The 20,702-nt window shown below is 36.4% G+C and overlaps 1 protein-coding gene across 2 annotated transcripts in view; it reads right to left on the reverse strand.

Moving 5' to 3' along the window:
• The window catches only part of ADGRF5 (adhesion G protein-coupled receptor F5), a 95,536-nt gene that overhangs the window by 54,014 nt on the left and 20,820 nt on the right, over positions 1 to 20,702 (reverse strand). For both annotated transcript variants that reach the window (XM_051997104.1, XM_051997105.1), the window contains exon 3: positions 7,996 to 8,062. In XM_051997104.1, coding sequence (XP_051853064.1) covers positions 7,996 to 8,062 — 67 coding nt within the window. The remainder of the gene's footprint in view (positions 1 to 7,995; positions 8,063 to 20,702) is intronic.

Below are 20,702 nucleotides of genomic sequence, written 5' to 3' on the forward strand. Positions count from 1 at the left end.
AACATGGGTAATCCTGGATAGCCCACATCTCAATGTCATATTCACCTTCTCATTAACTGATTAACCAATAAATGTTGATTGCCATCCTCAGGAACATCTGCTCTTCCAAAGACAGATAAACTGTGATTCTACTGCCATGAGAGACCTTTGGCATTTAAGAGTGTCGGTTATCTTTTTATTTATTAGTAAACATGCAAGCCTTATTAATAAACTGATTATATAAATAAATAAAAGATAAATAATAAAATGATTAAATTACGCAGAAATTAGGTCTCTTAAACTTTTTAAACATCACAGATCTCTGGCATATCTTACCTAATATCTTTTAATTGCAGTTTTCTCATCTGTAAAATTAGAATAATACTTTTCATCTCATATGGCAATGTCGTGAGGAAAAAGTACTGAATTAGAAATTATAGGACCTGGGGTTCTTAGAGATCATTAATTCATCCCATTTATTTTGCATATAAGGAAATCAAAGTCTAGAGAAGTTTTTTAAAAAAAAAAGTAAAAGTCTCATAGTAAGTAACATAAATGGAATTTAAACCCAAGTGCTCTAATTCTAAGCGCAGTGTTCTTTCCAGAGTATCAAGCTGCCTCCGGCTGAGATTTCCTACCAGTATAATCCTAAATCATTTAACTATTCTGGTTTTTAGTTTTTTCATCTGTAAAATGGGGTAGGAGAAGGACTGTGTTAGGTATTCTCTAAGGTTCCTTTTAGAGCTTCATGGAGCTGAGGGAGCTCTATTTGGTCAAATTATCCATTTTAATGGAACAAGCCCAAGAATTTGTTCACAATTCCACTAGTGTGAAATGATGCTGAATGAAACAAACAGAAACAGGAGAACATTGTACACAGTGACAAAAATATTGTGTGATGATCAGCTGTGATGGACTTGGCTCTTGACAACAATACAGTGATTTAGGACAATTCCAATAGATTTGGAATGGAAAATGCTATCAGCATCCAGAGAGATGAATGCCTGTGGAGAATGAATGTGGATCAAAGCAAAGTATTTTCACCTTTCTGTTTGTTTATTTTTTTTCCTTTCTCATATTTTTCCCCTTTTGTTCTGATTTTTCTTGTATAACATGACAAATATGGAAATATGTTTAAAAGTACTGCACATATTTAACCTGTAAAAAACCTCCCAAAACAAAAAACAAAATTCTTCTGGTAGAAAACATTTAAGATGGGATTTGAACCCAAGATCTATGAGAATGAAAGGGGATAATGACAAGGGGGATTATTTCTTTTGAGCCACTGTTATGGCCACTAGGGGGGATGAAAGCTCTTAGTCTCTTCATTGCTACTTAAGTTCTCTCCTTTGGAAAAGTAAAGGAACAAGTGACTACATTATAGACCTCTTCGAACACAGACTGCAAGCCTAGAAACAAGTCTAGAGAACATCAAGCCATTGCACTCCCCTCCCTCCAAACCCCCTTCATCATCCACGGCCTCAAGGACAACAGTAAGCACTGCATTTCATTGTAACAAAGATTATAACCATGAGAACACAATGATTCTCTTGGCAGTCTCATAAACAGATCACATTTCCTGGACTGGAGTCCGTTGGTTGCCAGATTTGCAGAAAGGGCTTGGAATTCAGTTTGTTGTACGGCACTTCAGATTGGTATGAATCTTGCCCTTATTTGAAAAGATATTAAACAGTAACTCTACCTGGTACAAATAGGGTCCCATATTTGGGGCCCCAGACCCAATTCTTTCCATTTACAGAGTGGGAAACTGAAACTTAGGGAGGTTAATTAAATGGACCAAATTCACATAGATAGTAAGTATTAGAGGTGAGAATCAAACTCAGATTCTTTGACTTCAGATCAAGTATTTTCTATTAAAGCATCCTGCTTTCTCTACTTTATGCATATCTTAATCTGTTCCTTGCCACTTGGCCCAGATGACTCTGGATCTTGCACAGCCCTCCCTTCCTTAAATTTAATTCATTTGCATTCATCATGGCATCACCTCCCTGATGTCATGATCCTCTTTGAGAACAAAGGACAAATAACAACAACAACAATATGCTAGAGATCCTCTTTATGATAATTATAACTATAATAATAAATATAAGTTAATATAATAAGTATTTAAATAGCAATTTATTATAATAATAGTAATCTTTTTCTAATAACAGCTAGCATTTAAAGAGAGCTTTGAGATTTGCAAAAGTAAATAATATCTTCTTTGATCCTCATAACAATCCTAAGCAGTCAGTACTATTATTATCCCCATTTTACAGATGAGGAAAAGAAAGCAGACCCAGGTTAAGTGATTTGCCAGTGACACATAGCCAGTTAAGTGTCTGAGGCAGCTCTTCAACTCAGAAGTCCTTCTAATTCTAGGTCCAGTGTTGTATCCACATGCCACATTAAAGAAGATATTGTTCAAAATAGCATGATCTAAATAATTATGAGGCTTAGAATAGGGGGCTGAGATTCAGGAAAATCAGTATTCAAGCATTGTCTAAAGTAATTGAATTTTTAAACCTCCTTTGTGTCATGGAACCCACTGATAATCTATTGAGGCTTCTAGACTCCCTTCTTCAAATGATGTTTCAAATGCATAAAATGAAAAAAAGATCATATTACAAAGGAAATCAAATATATATATGCATATATATATATATATACTCTAAGCCTCATGATACACACACACACACACACACACACACACACATATATATATATATATATATATATATATATATATGATTTTTTCGCTCCAACTTTGCAGACCCTCTGAAACACATCCCCCTTAAAGTTCTATGGACTCCAAGTTAAGAACCCTATTTCTAAAATTACTGTCCCCATGCCTGTACCTCTGTCCTTCAACTCTGCCCATTGACTTTTCTGGCTTCTTTTAAAATCCAACTAAAATCCTATATTTTACCTGAAGCCTTTCCCCCAACATTTCTTAATTTTAGTGCAGTTCTTCTGTTAATTATTTTCTACTTATCTTGCATATAGTTTTTTCAATAATAACTTTTTATTTTCAAAATACATACAAACATAGTTTTCAATATTCACCTTCATAAAACCTTGTGTTCCAAATTTTTTTCCCTCTTTTCCCTCTACCCCTTTGCCTAGGTAGGAAGTAATCCAAGTAAATCCATGTTAAACATGCCGCATATAGTTTTATTTATATATTTGTTTGCATGTTGTCTCAACTACTAGATTATTTTCTCCTTGAGGTCAGGGACTGTCTTGTATCTTTTTTTATCCCTAATGCTCAGCACAGACTGGCACATTTGTTATTGTTGTTCCACTGTTTAGTCATGTGTGTAATCCCATGGATTTTTCTAGGGGATTTGCTTGACAAAGATACTGAAATGGTGTGCCATTCCCTTCTCCAGTGTGTTCCTATTTACATATGAGGAACTGAGGCAAATGGAAATTAAGTGACTTGCCCAGGTTCACATCGCTAATAAATGTTTGAGTCTGGATTCAAACTCAGATATTCCTGGTTTTAAGCTGAGTTTGAATCTACATTTTCTGTACACCAAGTCCATCATTCTATGATTGATCTCTATCTAGAATCACCTGTCAAGGAGACCATGATTCTCTCAATCATTCAGGCTTGAAACCTTGGCTCATTTCATGTCTCACAACTAACAAGGCACTGAATCCTGTTCATTATTCTTCAAGATGTCTCTTATATCCATCCATTTCTCCCTCTCTTCATTCTCACTGCTACTACCTTTTTCCCTTCTTCTCCACTCTCCTAACTTTGTATCTGAATTACTAGAACATCCTCCTGAGTAATCTTCCAGACTCCAGGATTTCCCCCTTTCCTCTCTCCTCTCATCTTCTTCTCTTAAAATCCTTGGTTTTCTTTATAATTTAGCTTCAGTATACTACCTTCTGTCTGGTCTTTTTTATAATAATAATAGCTTTTTATTTTTCATAGTAGATAGTATTCAACATTCCCCTTTGCAAAACATTGTATTCCAAATTTTCTCCCTCCCTGCCCACTTCCTTTCCTTAAACAGCAAGTAATCTAATATAAATTTAATATATGAAATCCTTCTAAACACATTTCCACATTTACCATGCTGCACAAGAAAAATCAGATCAAAACGGGGAAAATGAGAAAGAAAAGAAAGGCAAGTAAGCAAACAACAACAAAAAGATGAAAATACTATGCTGTGATCCACATTCGGTCCCTATAGTCCTCTCTCTGAATGAAGATAGCTCTCTCCATCATAAATCTATTGGAATTGCTTTGAATCACCTCATTGTTCCAAGTCCATCACAGTTGATCACCACATAATCTTGTTGTTGCTATGTACAATGTTCTCATGAAGTCTTTTTTGATCCTGTTCCCCATCCATTGTAGTCAACCTCCCCAAACTACCTCATAATGTTTTTACATATTTCTGCTTTTATTCAGTCATGTCCAATTCTTTGTAACACCATCATGGCATGCCAACAACGTTTGTGAGATTTTCTTGTCACATTTTCTACTTCCTTCTCCAATGAATCAAGAGTAAGCAGAAGTTAAGTGACTTTCTCAGAGTCATATAACTAATAAATATCTGATGTTGGATATGAACTCAGGGCTTTCTGATTCTAGATCTCTTGCTATATCCACTGTGTCTCTTAAGAGCCTCTATTTTGTATATAATCTCTACTTGATGTATGTATGTAAATTTATGTATTTATAAAAAATAATGTATATATTAGATGCAACCTTCTTGAAAGGACCCAAGTTTTGTTCTTAAATTCCCATGACTTAATACAGGGCTTGGCATATAGTAGGTACTTAATATCAATTCCTGATTAATTGATTGGCATAATTCAACTTCCTCATTTTTTATAGATTAGGAAACCTAAGCCTGGTGTAATCAGAGATCTGGTAGGGATGTGTACATATGGCTCCAGATTTAGGGTGCATCAGAACCCTTCGCAAAACTGTAATTTTGTAAATTTTGTAATTTTGTAAATGTAAAATAGTGTCTTACATCAATCCCAGAAAACTTTTTCTGGGACCCTAGTAAATGAAATATCTCAAAGTTTTGTCCCATTTTTTGAAGTCATGCCTTTGCCCTAGGCCTGACTATTTTTAAGGTGTTACCTAACTTGGGGGAAATATCTGACCTTCATATGACTCCTGGGATCTCATGAAAATACTAAATCCAACAAAGCTATTTTTTTTCCTAGAGTTGTTGCCACCCATCTAATCCACTCAAAACTTCAAGAGCAAAGGGGTATATATAAATATATATATATATATATATGTATGTATGTATATAGTTTTTCTTAATCATTACAATTACTGTTTTTGATAACAACACTCCAGGAAAACTTTGGGAATGTCAACTTCTCAACTTAAAAAGCTGTTTCCCTTCCATGGGGAGAACTAACTTTTTTCATTGACAGTGTCAGTCAGGAGGAAAAAAAAAAAGAAAAAAGAAAACCTACTCTCAACAGGAAGTTCAGGAAAACATTACTTTCACAGCTGTAAGGTCACCAATTGCTTTAGAGGAAGCAGGGATCCTGAGCCCAAGAAGGCCTTGGCAGGGACCTGAAGCAGGAACTCATCTTCAAATATTTTGATTTGGAAAGCAAAGATGTTTGAAAATACCAGGTTGGCCCCATCTCTTATCCTTTTCCTGTCATGGGATAGTCAGGTCGTGGGATGAAGTTGGGGAGGAGAAGTTTTATTTTTAAAGGCAGAAGACTGGACGACAACCATGTTTTGGTTTAAGTGCCTTGGGGAGGTAAGACAATGAAAGAACAAAATGAAAGCTCACAAAGAGATATAACCACTGTAGCCTAATATAATGCATTTAGGCACATGAGAATATTTGGACAGATTTCTGCCATACCTTCAGAAGCAGCTAAGGATAGTGCACTGGGCTTGGAAATAGGAAGATTCATCTTCATGAGTTGAAATGTGGTCTCAGACACTAGCTGTGTGACCCTGGGCAAGTCATTTAACCCTATTTGCCTCAGTTTCCTTATCTATAAAATGAGCTGGAGAAGGAAATGGCAAATTATTCCTGTATCTTCATCAAGAAAACCCCAAATGAGGGTCACAAAGAAATGGACATGACTGAAATGAGTCAACAGCAATAACTACCATAGCTAATAGTCCAGGGGTCCTCAAACTACTGCCTGTGGCCAGATGCAGCAGCTGAGGACGTTTATCTCCCTCACCCAGGGCTACGAAGTTTCTTTATTTAAAGGCCCACAAAACAAAGTTTTTGTTTTTACTCTAGTCCGGCCCTCCAACAGTCTGAGGTACAGTGAACTGGCCCCTATTTAAAAAGTTTGAGGACCCCTGGCACTGTTCTCTGGAATTCCATGAACTCCTTCCAGTCTCTAGGGTCTATATAGCCTGTCCTTCATTACTTCAAGGTTAATGACAGAGACCTGCAGACCAGACTCTAAACCCATTGTATACTTTTGACAGTTCAGTTGGCACTTTGAGGTCACTAAGCCTGAAATAGTATTGGATGTAACAAGCCTGAGCAAATATGGAATATCCCATTCAGAGCATTAGAAATTATATTTTTTGTAGAATAAATGGTGGAAAAGAGAGTGAGACTGAATACACCCTTATTGACCTAAAAGGTAGAACTGTAAGTAGGGTGAGGCAAATGGAGCTTTGTTTCATGTTGAAAAAATGTTTCAATCACAGAGCACACTTAACTTTGGCTTGTCTTTCTTGGCCTATCTACCCCATTCCTGACAATAGTAGTGCCATCCTTGGCTGAGCTTCTCCATTCATGTTCTTCCATTGGCCTACCTCTGTTCTCTAATAACTATAAAAAGGCTGCTGAATTAGGAATCATTGGCTCTAAATTCAAATCTCATATTAAATGCTTACTAGGTCTATGATCCTCATATAAAATGGTGAGCTTTTTGAACTTCTGCAGATTTGTTATTGTTTTATGTCTGACCCTTTGGGATCCCATTTGAAGTTTTTTGGGAAAAGATACTAAAGTGTTTTGCCATTTCCTTCTCCAGCTAATTTTATAGATGATGAAACTGAGGCAAATAGGGTGAAGTGAATTGCCCACAGTCATGTAGCTAGTAAGTATCTGAGGCAGGATTTGAGTTAGGGAAGATGAGTCTTTCTGACTCCAAAACCACCATTATATCCACTGTACCACTTAAGTGCCCATTGGCAGATAGCACAAGCAATATTACTCCCAGGTGATTCCCAAGGTCCCTGATAGCTTTAGACCTATAATATCTGATCTTTTGGCAAAAACACTTGGAGAAAAATAGAAATCTGTGTCTATTCCACAGGATACTGTCTCCCCTCAGTAGCCTTCCTCTTCTCGTTCCTCACTCCCTTCTCTGCACTAAATGTATACTTCCCCCTCACCTCTTGACCTGTCCTAGGTAAAAGTTTTAGAGTGTTCAATCTCTTGAAAAGATTCAGAGAGCTCCCCAGAGCATCACATTTATAGTCTATATATAGGATGTAGCATGGTATATCGTGTATTCCATGAATTTAGGGATCTCCAGGTTTCAAAACTATAGTTTCACCAATGTTTGCACTAATTCTATATGAATCTGTACATGTCATAGAGTTTAAATGACTTTACCGGAGTCACATAACTAGTATACATATCAGAGGGAAAACGTGAACCCTTAGGCAATTAAGTAGGACAGTGAGTTCGTGAGTGGGACCTGGAGTCAGGAAAAGTCAAGTTCAAACCCAGTCTCCAAAATTTATTAGCTGGAAAAATGACTTAACCCCTGTTTGTCTCAATTTCCTAACCTGTAAACTGGGATGATATTAGCACCGACTTTTCAAGGTTGATGTGAAGATTAGATGAGATAATATTTGTAAAGTGCTTCCTACACCGAAGTGCTTTATAAAGGCTAACTATAACAGTTCTGGACTCTATGCACTGTATCATGCTGCTTTACCACATATTATCATAGTTGATCAATAAGTATTCACTAATTCCAAATGCTTTATTAGAATTATGGGATGTGTATCTTTGAAAGCTTATTTACCATGTCGTTTCTGTCTTAGTGACTCCTCCCTATAGTTCTCGCCTTCTAGTCCATGGCCTTGGTGGATCTGAAAGAAGAATGGAGAATTAATAAAAAAAAAAAAAAACAGAGTCAGAAATTTCTTCTTCCCATTGGCTTCCCACTTGGCTACTCAAGTTCCAGAGTACCTGCTGTCTGGAATACTAAGGCATGTTTGGCACTTAGATACATTTATCAAATGTTAGTTGAATTATACATAAATGTGAGTTACAATTACAAAGTAATTTTTATTCATTGTTTCTGTTCAGTGATTTCTGTCCAACTCTTCATGACCCCATTTGGAGTTTTCTTGGCTGAAATATTGAAATGATTTGCTATTTCCTTCACCAGCTCTTTTTACAGAGGAGAAAACTGAGGAAATCAGGGCTTTGTGATTTGCCTTGGATCATAGATAGTGAATGTCTAAAGTCAGATTTGAATTCAAAAAGATGAGTCTTTCTAACTCCAGGTCTGGCACTCTATCTATTAGCTGCTTTCTTACCAATACCCAATTTCCTTTTTTTTTTTTTCCATTTCTGACTTCCCACTCCATTTTGACCTTTAGATTCATTTTTTTCCTTACCAAAGGCCCATTTAACCCCACTGGATGCAATCATAGTTTGAATGAGCTGGGAGCCATAGTTATGATTATTCCAATAAGGTGGAAGATCATTTATCATTTATCCTGCTTCTGTGCCTTCCAGACTCCCTAGACGTTGCCATCTGGCCTTAGGGTGCAGATGTATTCTAAGCACCCATGGCTCTTGACATCTCTTTTGCTACTTTATCTTATGCATCACAAGACCTGCAGCTAAAGCTTCATATAGATATAGTCTCCCCACATTAATAACAGCATTTATAACATTTAAACTTTGCAAAGTGCTTTACAAATATTATCTCATTATATTCTCAGTCCTACAGATGAGGAAACTGAGGCAAATAAAAAGTAAAGTGACTTTCCCTTGGTCACACTGTTAGTAAATGCTTGAAGCCAGATTTAAACTCAGGTATTCCTGACTCTAGATTTAAAACTATATTTATAATGCTGCCTAGAATAAGGGCTACTTAATAACAGTATCTCATTTTTTTCTATCCTTTGGTTTGACTTGCATAGTTGTGTTCAATTCTTTTAGTCATGTCAGACTCTTTATGATCCATTTTGGGGTTTTCTTCACAAAGACACTGGAGTGGTTTGCAATTTCCTTATCCAGCTCATTTTACTGATAACAAAATGGAAGCAAACCGAGTTAAATAACTTGCCCAGGGTCACATGGCTGGTTTGAGACTAATTTTTTCATTCACTGTCCCTTAAACTTTATAAAGTTGTCCTCTTTGTAATCTCCTTTTCTTTGATTGTTCTTTCTGTGACTCTTTTCCTTCCCCAATGATGTCCCTCAAGAGTCAATCCTCACACTCTTCTTTCTCTTTCACTTGTTTGGAAAGCTAATCTACTCTAAGACTTTAACTAAAACCTCTATGTAGATGAAACTCAACGTGTATCTTTAGTCATTCTTTGACCCCTTTCCTGAATTCTAGGTTTCTCATATATCTTTTTTAAAATTATTTTTTCATGGAATAAAGCAAGCATAGCCATAACATAGTATAATAAAAAATGATAATTACTGATGAAATTTAATATCTATTATGTAACTTACTATTCCTTTTAAATATACAAAAAGGTTATCATGTTAATCCCCCCCTTTTTCTTCTCTTCCACCTATCTTACCCTAGATATGGGTACCATTAGACACACACATGTGTGTATATGTATATAAATATACATATATACATATATGTGTGCGTAAAATTATTCTATACATACTTCTACTTATTAATTCTTTCTCTACATCTTTCTTCATGTGCCCTTTATAGTTAGAGTCTTTATAATAGGAAAGATAACTTATTTGCTCAAAGTCATTTTAAGTCTTTGCTGTTCCTGATTACAATGTTCCATTACAGAGTCATTGTTGTTAGTGACTATAATGTTCTCTTGATTCTGCTTATTTCACTCTCCATTATTATTCCATATATCTTTAGTTACCTAGATAACTCTGTGGATAATTGAAGCCAGAGATGGGAAAATGAGTTCAAATGTAGACTCAGACACTTAACCATCTGGGCAAGTTCTTTAACCTCTTATTTGCCTCAAGTTTCCTGCTCTGTAAAATGCAGATAATAACAGCATTTATCTTCCAGAATGGTTGTGAGGACAAAATGAGATAATATTTATAAAGCATTTTGCAAAACCCCAGAACACTGTATAATTGCTAGCTATAGAGTGTCATATGTTAATTCAAAATATAACCAAATTGCTGAGCTTTAATGTCTCCCTCTCAAATATGTTATCAACTCTGACTTTTATATTAATGGAACAAACATTTCCCCTAGTTCTCTAGGCTTGAAACTTTTTCTTCTTTCAATCAATCACCAAGCTTTCTTGATCCATACTTCAGAATGTCTTTCTGATGTTCCCATTTATTTCTCTAGCCTCACTGCCACTGTGCCAATGTTTAAACAGTAAATATTTGTTGAATACCTACCATGTAGATAGCAGAGTAATAGGTACAAGAAACTGGTCTTTATTCCTTTTATCTCATATATGGAAAATTTCAATAGTCTCCTAATTTTTCTTCCTGGGCCTAGTCTTTTACTGGTAGACTTGACGCTGAATTCCACTATTAAATTAACCTTCCTTAAATACCATTCCTCTCTGATATTCAGTCTGGTACAGATTCTCATAAGGTATCAGCCTCTCTCATTCTGGTACAAGCCTGCATCATATCTCACCTGACCTACGACAGATTAGTTTCCCTATCTCAAGGCTTTCTACACATTAATCCATGCTCCTGTCATTCACCAGCTGCCAAAATTGATTTTCCTAAAATGCAAATCTGTGCATGTCACATGTCATTCTGTCCTACTCAATAAACTTCAGTTACTACCTAAACTTCAACTAATTCCCTATTACCTCAGGATCAAATACAAAATCCACTTAAAAAACAAAACAAAACAAAAACTTTTTTTAACTCTGAATTCCTTATATTTTCAGTTCATACCACAGCATTTATCACTTACAAATTGCCTAGAATTATTTTTATTTATTTCAATTAGTTTAGGTCTGATCCCGAGACAAATAATAAAACTTAATGAATTTTTGCTTTGGTTAGTTATCTAGTCTTTCTTCTTCCTTTAAATCTGTCTCCCTTTCCTTTCTCCAAAGTATAACTCTACTTAGAAGGAACCTGATTATCATCTCAATGTGATTTTTATGTTATCTCCTTCCTAGGAGAGATATGATGCATGATCTTCCTCACCATTTTAAGATTGTTCTCTTACACTTGTGAAGAGATGAGAAGAGGCAAGAGCAGAATTATTTTTTATTAACATTATTCTGGAAAGGGTCTTTAGCCTTCTTTAGCAGATTGTAGAAAGAGTCTCTCTCTCTCTCTCTCTCTCTCTCTCTCTCTTATACACACACACACACACACACACACACACACACACACACACACACACACAATTAAGAAACCTTCTGCATTAAATGAATTTCAGATATAGGATAGAAAAGGTATTTTCTTTTTATCAGCATTCCTCTATTCTTTCTTTCTTGGATCTGGAACACTTAGGCACACAGTCAAATGCCTACTTTTCATAGTATCATATGTTTTTCACAACTCTGCTATTGTCCCCATGTTGGATTTTTATTTATATTCTTAGGAGCCAAAGAAAGTAAAGAAACAATATATACTGCTATTAATTTTCTAAATCCTATCCTTCTGGGGCTCCAATTCTCATGCAGAACAGAACACAAGGCTGCTTTGAATTCCTTTCTCTGATTCTTCTGGGTAAGCAGTGGGAGAAGTATAGGAAATGGGAAGCTCTCTGTCTCTGTCTCTCTGTTTATGTGTGCGTGCCTATCTGTCTGTCTTTCTGTCTCTGTCTCTCTATCTCACGCTGTTTCTATCTCTGTCTCTATCTTTGTCTTTCTGCCTCTCTGTGTCTGTCTTCTCTGACTCTGTTTCTATCTCTCTCTCTATCTGTCTGTCTCTGTCCCTGTTTCTCTCTGTGTCTGTGTCCCTCTCTGTTCCTGTCTGTCTCTCTGTCTCAGTCTGTCTTTCTGTCTCAGTCACTATTGCTGTCTCTCTGTCTCTGTCTTTTTGTCTCTGTCTCTGTTTCTGTCTTTGTCTCTGTCCATCTCTATGTTTTTTTTTGTTCTCTCTCCCTTTCTTTCTTTCTTTTTGTTTCTGTCTTTGTCCCTCTGTCTCTCTCTGTGTGCCTCTCTGTCTCTCTGTCTCTGTGTGTTTCTCTCTCTCTTCCTCTCTCTGTCTTCCTCTAAGTCTGTCTGTCTGTCTGTCTCTGTCTCCCCCTCTCTTATTCATTCTGCTCCCTGTCTCTGGTTCCTCTTCCTAGTTTTAAGAATGGAAACATATAGTTATGGTCCTTTAGGATAGAGAAGAGAGACATCATAAAGGAATGTTGCTTCCTGATAATTAACATTTGGTGCAGTCCTCGCAGGCAAGAATAAACTTCCTTTCCTAAAACTAAAGATTCATTTAATATTCTTCTCTTGGTCATAGGTCATAGGTCATAGGTCTTAGAGAAAAAGGCCAGGTTAGCAGTGGTAACCTAGTTAAATATTTAATAACTGTCTCTCTAAATCAATGAATAAATAATGCACGCTTGTTGTGTCTTTTCAGTTGTGACCAACTCTTTGTGAAACCCATTTGGGATACCGTAGTGATTTGCTATTTCTGAAACAAGCAGGGTTAAGTGACTTGCCCAAAGCCACACAGCTTGTAAGTATCTGGGGTCAGATTTTAACTTAGGTCTTCTTGAATCCAGGCCTGGTATTCTATCTACCAATAGCTGTCCTGGTGTACACCTGACATATTTTTTTTTAAATTAATCTGCATTACTAGTAATTTCTCTAATGTTTCTTCTCAATCTTCAATGAAATCATAAATCAAACCTTAATTTATAGTATTTGGCTATTTCTGAGGTGTAAATGATTATACTGAAAATTTAACTGTCAACTACAAAGTGGTCCCAAGTGGCTGTACAATATCTCCGGAAGGAACCTAAGTTTTAACCCTCCTTCTGTCATTTGCTAGCTATGTTCTTCTCGTTAAAATGCTTCATAGGATATAAGGAACACAGTTTTAGATGTGGAAAAGATTTCAGTGGCCATCTCATCTAACCCTTCTCAACATTTTACACATAAAGAAACTGAGGTTTAGGTAGATTAAATAACTTGCTGTTTATCACATAGGAAACAAGTGTTAAAAATAGGACTTAAACTCAGGCCCTCAGCTTCAAAAAGTTAGAGCTCTTTCCACTAAACTATATTGCCTTCCCTTTCTGAACCTTATTTTCTTTTTCTGTAAAATGAGAGAGAATTATCTACCTATGTGCTTTGAGAAATACAAGTAAAATAAAACAAAATTCTCACCATTAAGGCTCTTACAATTAAGTTAGGGAGGAACTACTAACAGATATAAATAAACAATAAAAAGATTCTGCCACTTATTACATGTCTGACTTTGGACAAATCTTTTCTCCACTTAGAAATTCAGTTTTCTCATCTGTAAAATGAGGTTGGACTAAATGATCTCTAGGGTCTTTTCCTGCTTTAATCACCATAATTTTATAAGATAATAAGATAATAATTTATGAGATAATCCAGAAGATATTATAAGATAATTTATAAGATAATAATTAGCAGGTGCAGAGTGATAACAATAATAATAATAATACATGTATTAATAAAGATAAGTGTGAGTTGGAATAGTCAGGTGAGGCTTTAAAGGAAGAGATAAGATCAGAAATATAAATAAGATTTGGAAAGATGCAGAAGAAGGGGAAGGCTTCCCAGGTAAGGGGAATAGGTTGAAGAGTAAGCTATTATTCATCTTTCATATATCTGCCTAAAACTCATATGATTGTATTGCTGACTTGCTCAAGAAACCTCAATGGCTCCCTATTGCCTCTAGAATAAAAGAGACTCTTCAACTTATCATTTAAAGTCATTCACAATCAGCCAATGGCCTACTTTTTAAAGCTTATTACATTTTGGGCAAATTGGCCTATTTGCTATACTCCATAATTTAGAAATGATCTCTTGCATCCATATTTTTACAGGCTACTCTCCACTTCTGGAAAGTCTTCCATTCCTTGGTGCTAGCTGATGACAAGTTTTAATTTTTGGTAAGCTTTCCCTGATCTTCCTACTTGTCAGCATTTTCTTCCTTCTCAAATTATTACATATATACTTAACACTTTACTTGTATTCCCTTCCCACTACCCCAGAGAATGTAAACTCCTTGAAATCAGGTAGTTTTGTTTCTTTCTATTTCTGGTGCCTAATACTTGCTTGTATATTATTTAAAGGATCATAGGCTGTTATTTAGGAACATTGCCTTTATATTTGGTAGTCTGGTAGAGTGGGAACCCACACTCTCATTCCATTTTGGATGTATAAAACTTTTTAATCATTAGAGCCATCTAAAAATAGAATGTGATTTGCCTCAAGAGGTGATGGATTGTTCCTCTTGCCTCCACCTTTGGAGAGATTTAAGCAGAGATGACTACTTGTTGTCAGCCTCTCAGACTGAGTGTGAGAAAGTATCGATCAATTTTCTGTCACTTGTGCTAATTTTGGCCTAACAATGAATACCAATAAAACAGAGGTTCGCCAGCACCATACCATCTATATGTAGAACCATCAAATGGAGAAATTCTGGATGCTATGGATACGTTTCTTTACCTTGGTCTAGTAATCTACACATAGGTGATGAGGTTTGCTACATGCATTGTTAGAGCTGGTTTAGTGTTTGGGAAGAAAATATGGGAGGGAAGTATTAGAATTCCTACCAAACTGAAGGTCTACAAAGCCAATCTGCTAATCTCATTGTTGTATATCTATGAAACCTGGCCAGTATACCAACACCATGCCGGGAAACTGAATCACTTCCATTTCAGTTGTCTCAAGAAGACTCTAAAGATCACCTGACAAGATAAGGTACTCAACACTGAGGTCCTTTCTCAAACTCAGCTGCTAAACCTTCAAACTTTATCGCAGAGAACACAACTTTGATGGGCTAATCATATTGTTCAGATGCCAATGTACATTTACCTAGAAGACTATTTTATGGAGAACTCAAACAAGGCAAGCCTTTAAAATGGAGATCAGAAGAAGCAGTACAAGGACATTTCCCAAGAATCAATTACATGATACAGGAGACACTGGCACAGGACAGCTCAACATGGCGTGCCCACATCAATGAAGGCACTGTGCTCTATGAGCACAGCAGAATTGCACAATTTTAGAGGCAATGTTCATAAGGACCATGTGTGCCTGATTTGTGGTAGAGCTTTCAAGTCTCATCTTTGACCATCCACAGTTAGACACACTGTATCTTGACTCCAATGTTTGGTCCACTTTGAGCATGAAGGACAACCACCAACCAATAATGGGGATTTATATTGTGAGTGGGTTGAATAAGGATTCAAATTCTAAGATTCCATTTTCTACGCAAATCATGGAATGGTATGCTATGAACCAAGTTATCAGCTCAGTTCCTGAATGGATAGAATCTCTTTCCTGCCAGGTCTTCTCAACTTTTCTCAGTCTTGGTAATACTCTGGACTCCCATCTATCCTTCAGGGTATGATTAGTTCCCATCAATAATTCATATTTATTTAAATTAAATATGAATTATTGAATTAAATTATTCCAGTCCCTATTCTCATTAGATTTTAATGTTTTCTGAATTTTGTATAACTTCAAAATGATTTCTCATTCACATATAACTGTTTACTAAAATAGAATCAAAATTAACAGCTACTATTTTATTTAATTTGTTATTACTTCTCCATCTCATGCAATCTAGAAATGCAATGGTCACTCTTGAGCCTCATCCCACTGGGGATTAGAATGAAAACTTAAACCTGTTCTCTTTCTGATTGAGGCTGGCTCTTCTTAGGCATCCTGCTCCCAAGAGCTAACTATAGGAACATGAAAATTAGTGCGGTCATTTGATCAGCTCATCACTATCACATCTTAAAACCCTTGAGCTTAAGAAATCCACCAGCCTCAACCTTCCCAATAGCAGAGGACTATAAATGTACATCAACATTTATGGCGCAAACTACTATTCACAAAAAATACTTATAGGCTTTGATTGGACCAGAGCCACAGAATCAGATGGAACTTCATGGCATTTGATAAAAGAAATGGGAGTTGGGATGGGACCGATGATTATTTTTCAGGACCAATCAGTTACTAAGAATGCCCTGCCATGATAAGCCTCATGCTGCTTCTGATAGCCTTAGAGAACATGGGATGTCAGTTCAGATTTCTGGGAATTGGGATGCTTATTCTTCTTGGTGGGGCACACCAGCAACTTGTTTTGTGCCTAGTGTTTTTGAACATAACATACAGGGACACACCATTCCTTGCTGGTGAGCTCATAATACTCTTTGGTTCATGGACTGCAGCCAATAAAGTTGTGCCTCCAGCCTAGGTTTCCCTTGACATGTCTCATGTAGATTGGACTAGATGAATATCTCAAGTGACAATGTCCAGCTTAGGGGTGGGGATTTCCTGATGGCAGAGTATCAGCTGGAAGAGACAAGGTCTTCAATTCCTGGAAATGTCCCACCTATTGGACATTATGGCTTCTACAAATTGTAGGGGGACAAAAGTAGTGAAAGCATGGAGAAAAATCCCTTAGTTCCACCCTTGAAATGGAGGTATCAGAACAGTGATACCCTCAAATGTGTGACAGTGGCTTATACCCAAAAGACCCATCAGTTCTCCCAATATGCTCTTTTTCTCTTCTCCCACCTGTTATGGTAGCACCTGTTCCATGTGGTTTGAAATTCATATTTTATTCATTTATACACATCTGTGTTGGACAATTGTCTCCAGAAGGACATTCCTAGGTGATTGATAGACTAGCATCATAGGATCTTATAGATATAAGGGACTATAGAGGTAATTTAGTCCAATCCTTGCCTACAGCAAGATAGCACATTGGATAGAGCCCTGTTTCTAGAATGAGGAATTTGTGAGTTCATATCCAGTTCCCTTCCCTCCTCCCCCATTATATTATCTGTGTGACTCTGAACATGTTCCAGGGTTTTGTGAATATTAAATGAGGTAATATCTGTAAAAGTCAAAACACAGTGCCTAGCACAGAATTTATAAATGCTTGTTCCCTTCCTACTTTTCCACTCTCCTTTTTATAATGACATTGGATATCTCCAGTAATAACTAACTACTATAGGAGAGTAACCCAATTCCATGTTAAATTATTCTAATTGCTAAGAGCCAAATCTTTTTTAGTTGATCACATTAATTGCCATAGTTGAAGTCCCAGAAGAAGGAAGACAAAGATAAATCAAATCAAAGGAATGCAAGGGAATTAAAAAAAAGTGGTGGGGCTGGGAAAAATTACTTCTGTTCATAGGATCATAGGTTAAGAATAAGAAGGGGCCTTCCTTAAAGCATGTCTAGCTTAATCTTATCATTTCAAGGGTGAGGAAATTAAATCTCAGAAAGGTAAAATGGTTTGACTAAAATCACTCAGATAATAAGTGACATAAACAGTGCTTTCCCCACCAGGTTCTACATGTCATACATTGCATTAGGCACCAAACTAATACCCTTTAGAACATTATAATATCTTGAGCAGAGAACAACATGAAAGGGCAGAGTAAGCTGATTAGAGGTGATGGATCAGTTTGAGGATAGGAAAAAGTGTATTTGGATGAGAGTGGGTGAGAAAGGATGGTGAAAACACCCAAGTAGGAATCTCGGACCCTGAGCAAGAAGGGAAGGATGTTGAAGACCAAACTTCTCACATTTCTCAATTTTGAATAGTGTCTAATGTGCTAAAGATCTTATAGAGTGACCTTAGCATTCAGTTAAAGAGAGATATCCCTTCTCAGTGTGTAGAGAAAGTCTTTGGATTGGTACTTCTATGAAGAAAGAATTTCTAAAGATGCATAGGCCCTAACAGAGATGGATAAACTATCTTATTTGGGTGTTTCAATTAAAATATAAATTCCTTGAGGGAAGAAACCATTTTTACCTAACTATATCCCCAATGCTTAGTATATTATCTGGTACATAGACAATGCTTAATAAATTCTTGCTTGCTTGGTCACCCTACATTAGCAAGATCTGGAAGCTATAAAGAGATGGGAAATATGGGGCCATATAGCCTTAGAGTGTTAACAGTAAATGTAAGGAAAATAGTCACTGAAGATTTCCTGAGATAGAAGAATTTTTTTTAAAAAAGATAGAGAAAATGCTTTATATCATTCAGTGGGGACAATCTACCTATCTCTCAGGTGACTTTGTTTCTTGCTCTTCCAGGAGTTCCAACTGGCAGCTTGTGCTCCAAATGTGGTCATCCTTGTGGACTAAAGATTAGGTAGAAAGCTGGCCAGTCCATGAAGACACTGAGCACAGAGCTCCTTTTATGTGTTTAAGTTTGAGTCACCTGGGGAATCGCATTGAGACCCTTTAAAGAAAAGCAACAAAAGATACTGCATCTGTGTTCCCTGAGCAGCTGACTGGTTATCTCAGAAATAGAGATCAGTCCTTATGAGAGTTGAGGGCAGTGAACTGAATTTTCCTTCTTATCTGCAATTGATATTTAGAAGTTTTCTTCTACCCCTTCCCAATGACAGCAACAAAGCAATGCAGCATATCTAAGAAGAGAGTGGGAGGATTTGACAGAACTACACTGCTTCTATAATTCTTTTTAAAAAAGCAATACTTTTGTTCATTTTGATTTTCTTTTAGTAAATAAATACATCTACACATTAGTAAGTAAATAACTATGGGAGTCATGCAAAGTTCTGGAAAAAATGAAAATCTTGTTGGAATGAGAGTTAGAACTATTTGATAAATTATGAATTGTTGATGGGAATTATCATACCTTTACACTAAATAGGAATCCAGAGTAGGACTGTAAGGGGAAAACTTTAGGAGACCAGACAATGGAGGCCTTACCCGTGTAGGCAGTTAATTGAGTTTATAACCCAGGCCCTGGTGGCTTGCATAAATGGTTGGTTGGTTACCCTCTGTTTTTGAAGAGAACCAAAATAATACCACTGTTAGTCAACTGTGGCTGATCAGATCAATATGGTCTATTCTGAGTAGCTACTTAACCATATCTGTCTTTTGTGAGAATGTAAAGACAATGGAATCGTGCAGTGTCCCCCATCCATATTCTAATTTATCCCAATATTAACCCTGAAAATAGGAAGCATTTTTAAAATCATTTACATATTAAGAGAGTATAATAAAATTTAGAGAGATTGAGAGATTTAAATAAAGTCCTGGTTGTCACAAGTCACAAAAATTCCAAATTGTACTGAGCAGGATCCTGATTAATGAAAGTTCTCATGTTACTTACTGACCTAGGCCTTTTTCCTAGTTTGGAGAAGGAAATAGTCTCATGGGGAAAGCACTACTTTAAGATTCAGGAATTCTATTTCTGCCTATACAGGTGACTAACTGAATGAGTCACTGAAGTTTTCGGTTATTTTGTTTATACATTTCAAATATAGATGAAACACTAATGACCTTGGTTCAGCTCAGGGGTATACTAAAAGGAAGAGTGAAATAATATTTGTAAAATTGTTAAGTTTTTTTTAATTGCTTGGAAATAAGTATTTCAGATATTTTAAGGAAAATTTTACTTAAGAATTTGACCTATATCTTTACTTTAAAGGTAATATTCTGACTTTCAGGATTTATGTCTTAGGTAATATACATTTTCAAAATTCTTTGTTCTTTGAGGACATAATCAGTTTTTCATTTTGTCAAGTTAGGCCAGAATTAAACAGAAGAACAATCTGGATTGCCCTTGAGAAATTGCAAAATTTCTTTAATGCCGCCTTAAACTTCTCCTATAAATAAAATCTCATGTATTTTATACCCTCTTTTAACCCTGTTATTGTTTGGTCATAAAAAATGGAACATTCCAATGTGGGGAATTGAAAATGAGTACTGTTAGTAAGGCATTGAACAGGTTTATAGGAGATAAGAATAGGCTGCAGTATCCAAGGAATAGACAGCAGCTAGGTGACTCAATGGATAAATTGCTATAGAGAGTTCAAATCTGGCCTCAGACAAATGAGGATTACTCATTCTTTTCTTACTAGCTGTGTGATCCTAGACAAGTCACTTAACCCTGTTTGCCTCAAATGTCTCATCTGTTAAATGAACAGAAAAGGAAGTGACGACTACTCTAGTATTTTTGCCAAGAAAACCCCAAATGGGGTCACAAAGACTCAGGAACATTTGAAAAACAGCAACAGCAATAACGATACAATAAATAGGAACTTGAAGAAAAATTTCATTAGAGAAAATGTATGAGTGGGGAAAAGGGCAGACAATGCATCAGGAATGAGGGATATAGATGAGAGACAGATGGAGTCAGGGTTTCTCAGTGAGTTTGGCTCTTTCAAGGAGGTGCCATTGAGGAACCTTTGAGCACACATAGTTTGGAGATAGAGTGGCCCTTATCATATATGTGGATGGCTGCCTTTGATTGTCTGTCTACATCTTTAAAACTGTCAAGACTCAGCTATTTTTTCTCTCTCTCTTTTTTTGGCCATACTCTTTTCTACCATCTTTCAGCTATGTACAATGGTCATAGGTATGGGCACAA

Source organism: Antechinus flavipes, chromosome 4, assembly GCF_016432865.1.
Source record: "Antechinus flavipes isolate AdamAnt ecotype Samford, QLD, Australia chromosome 4, AdamAnt_v2, whole genome shotgun sequence".
In the NCBI taxonomy this organism is placed as follows: Eukaryota; Metazoa; Chordata; class Mammalia; order Dasyuromorphia; family Dasyuridae; genus Antechinus; species Antechinus flavipes.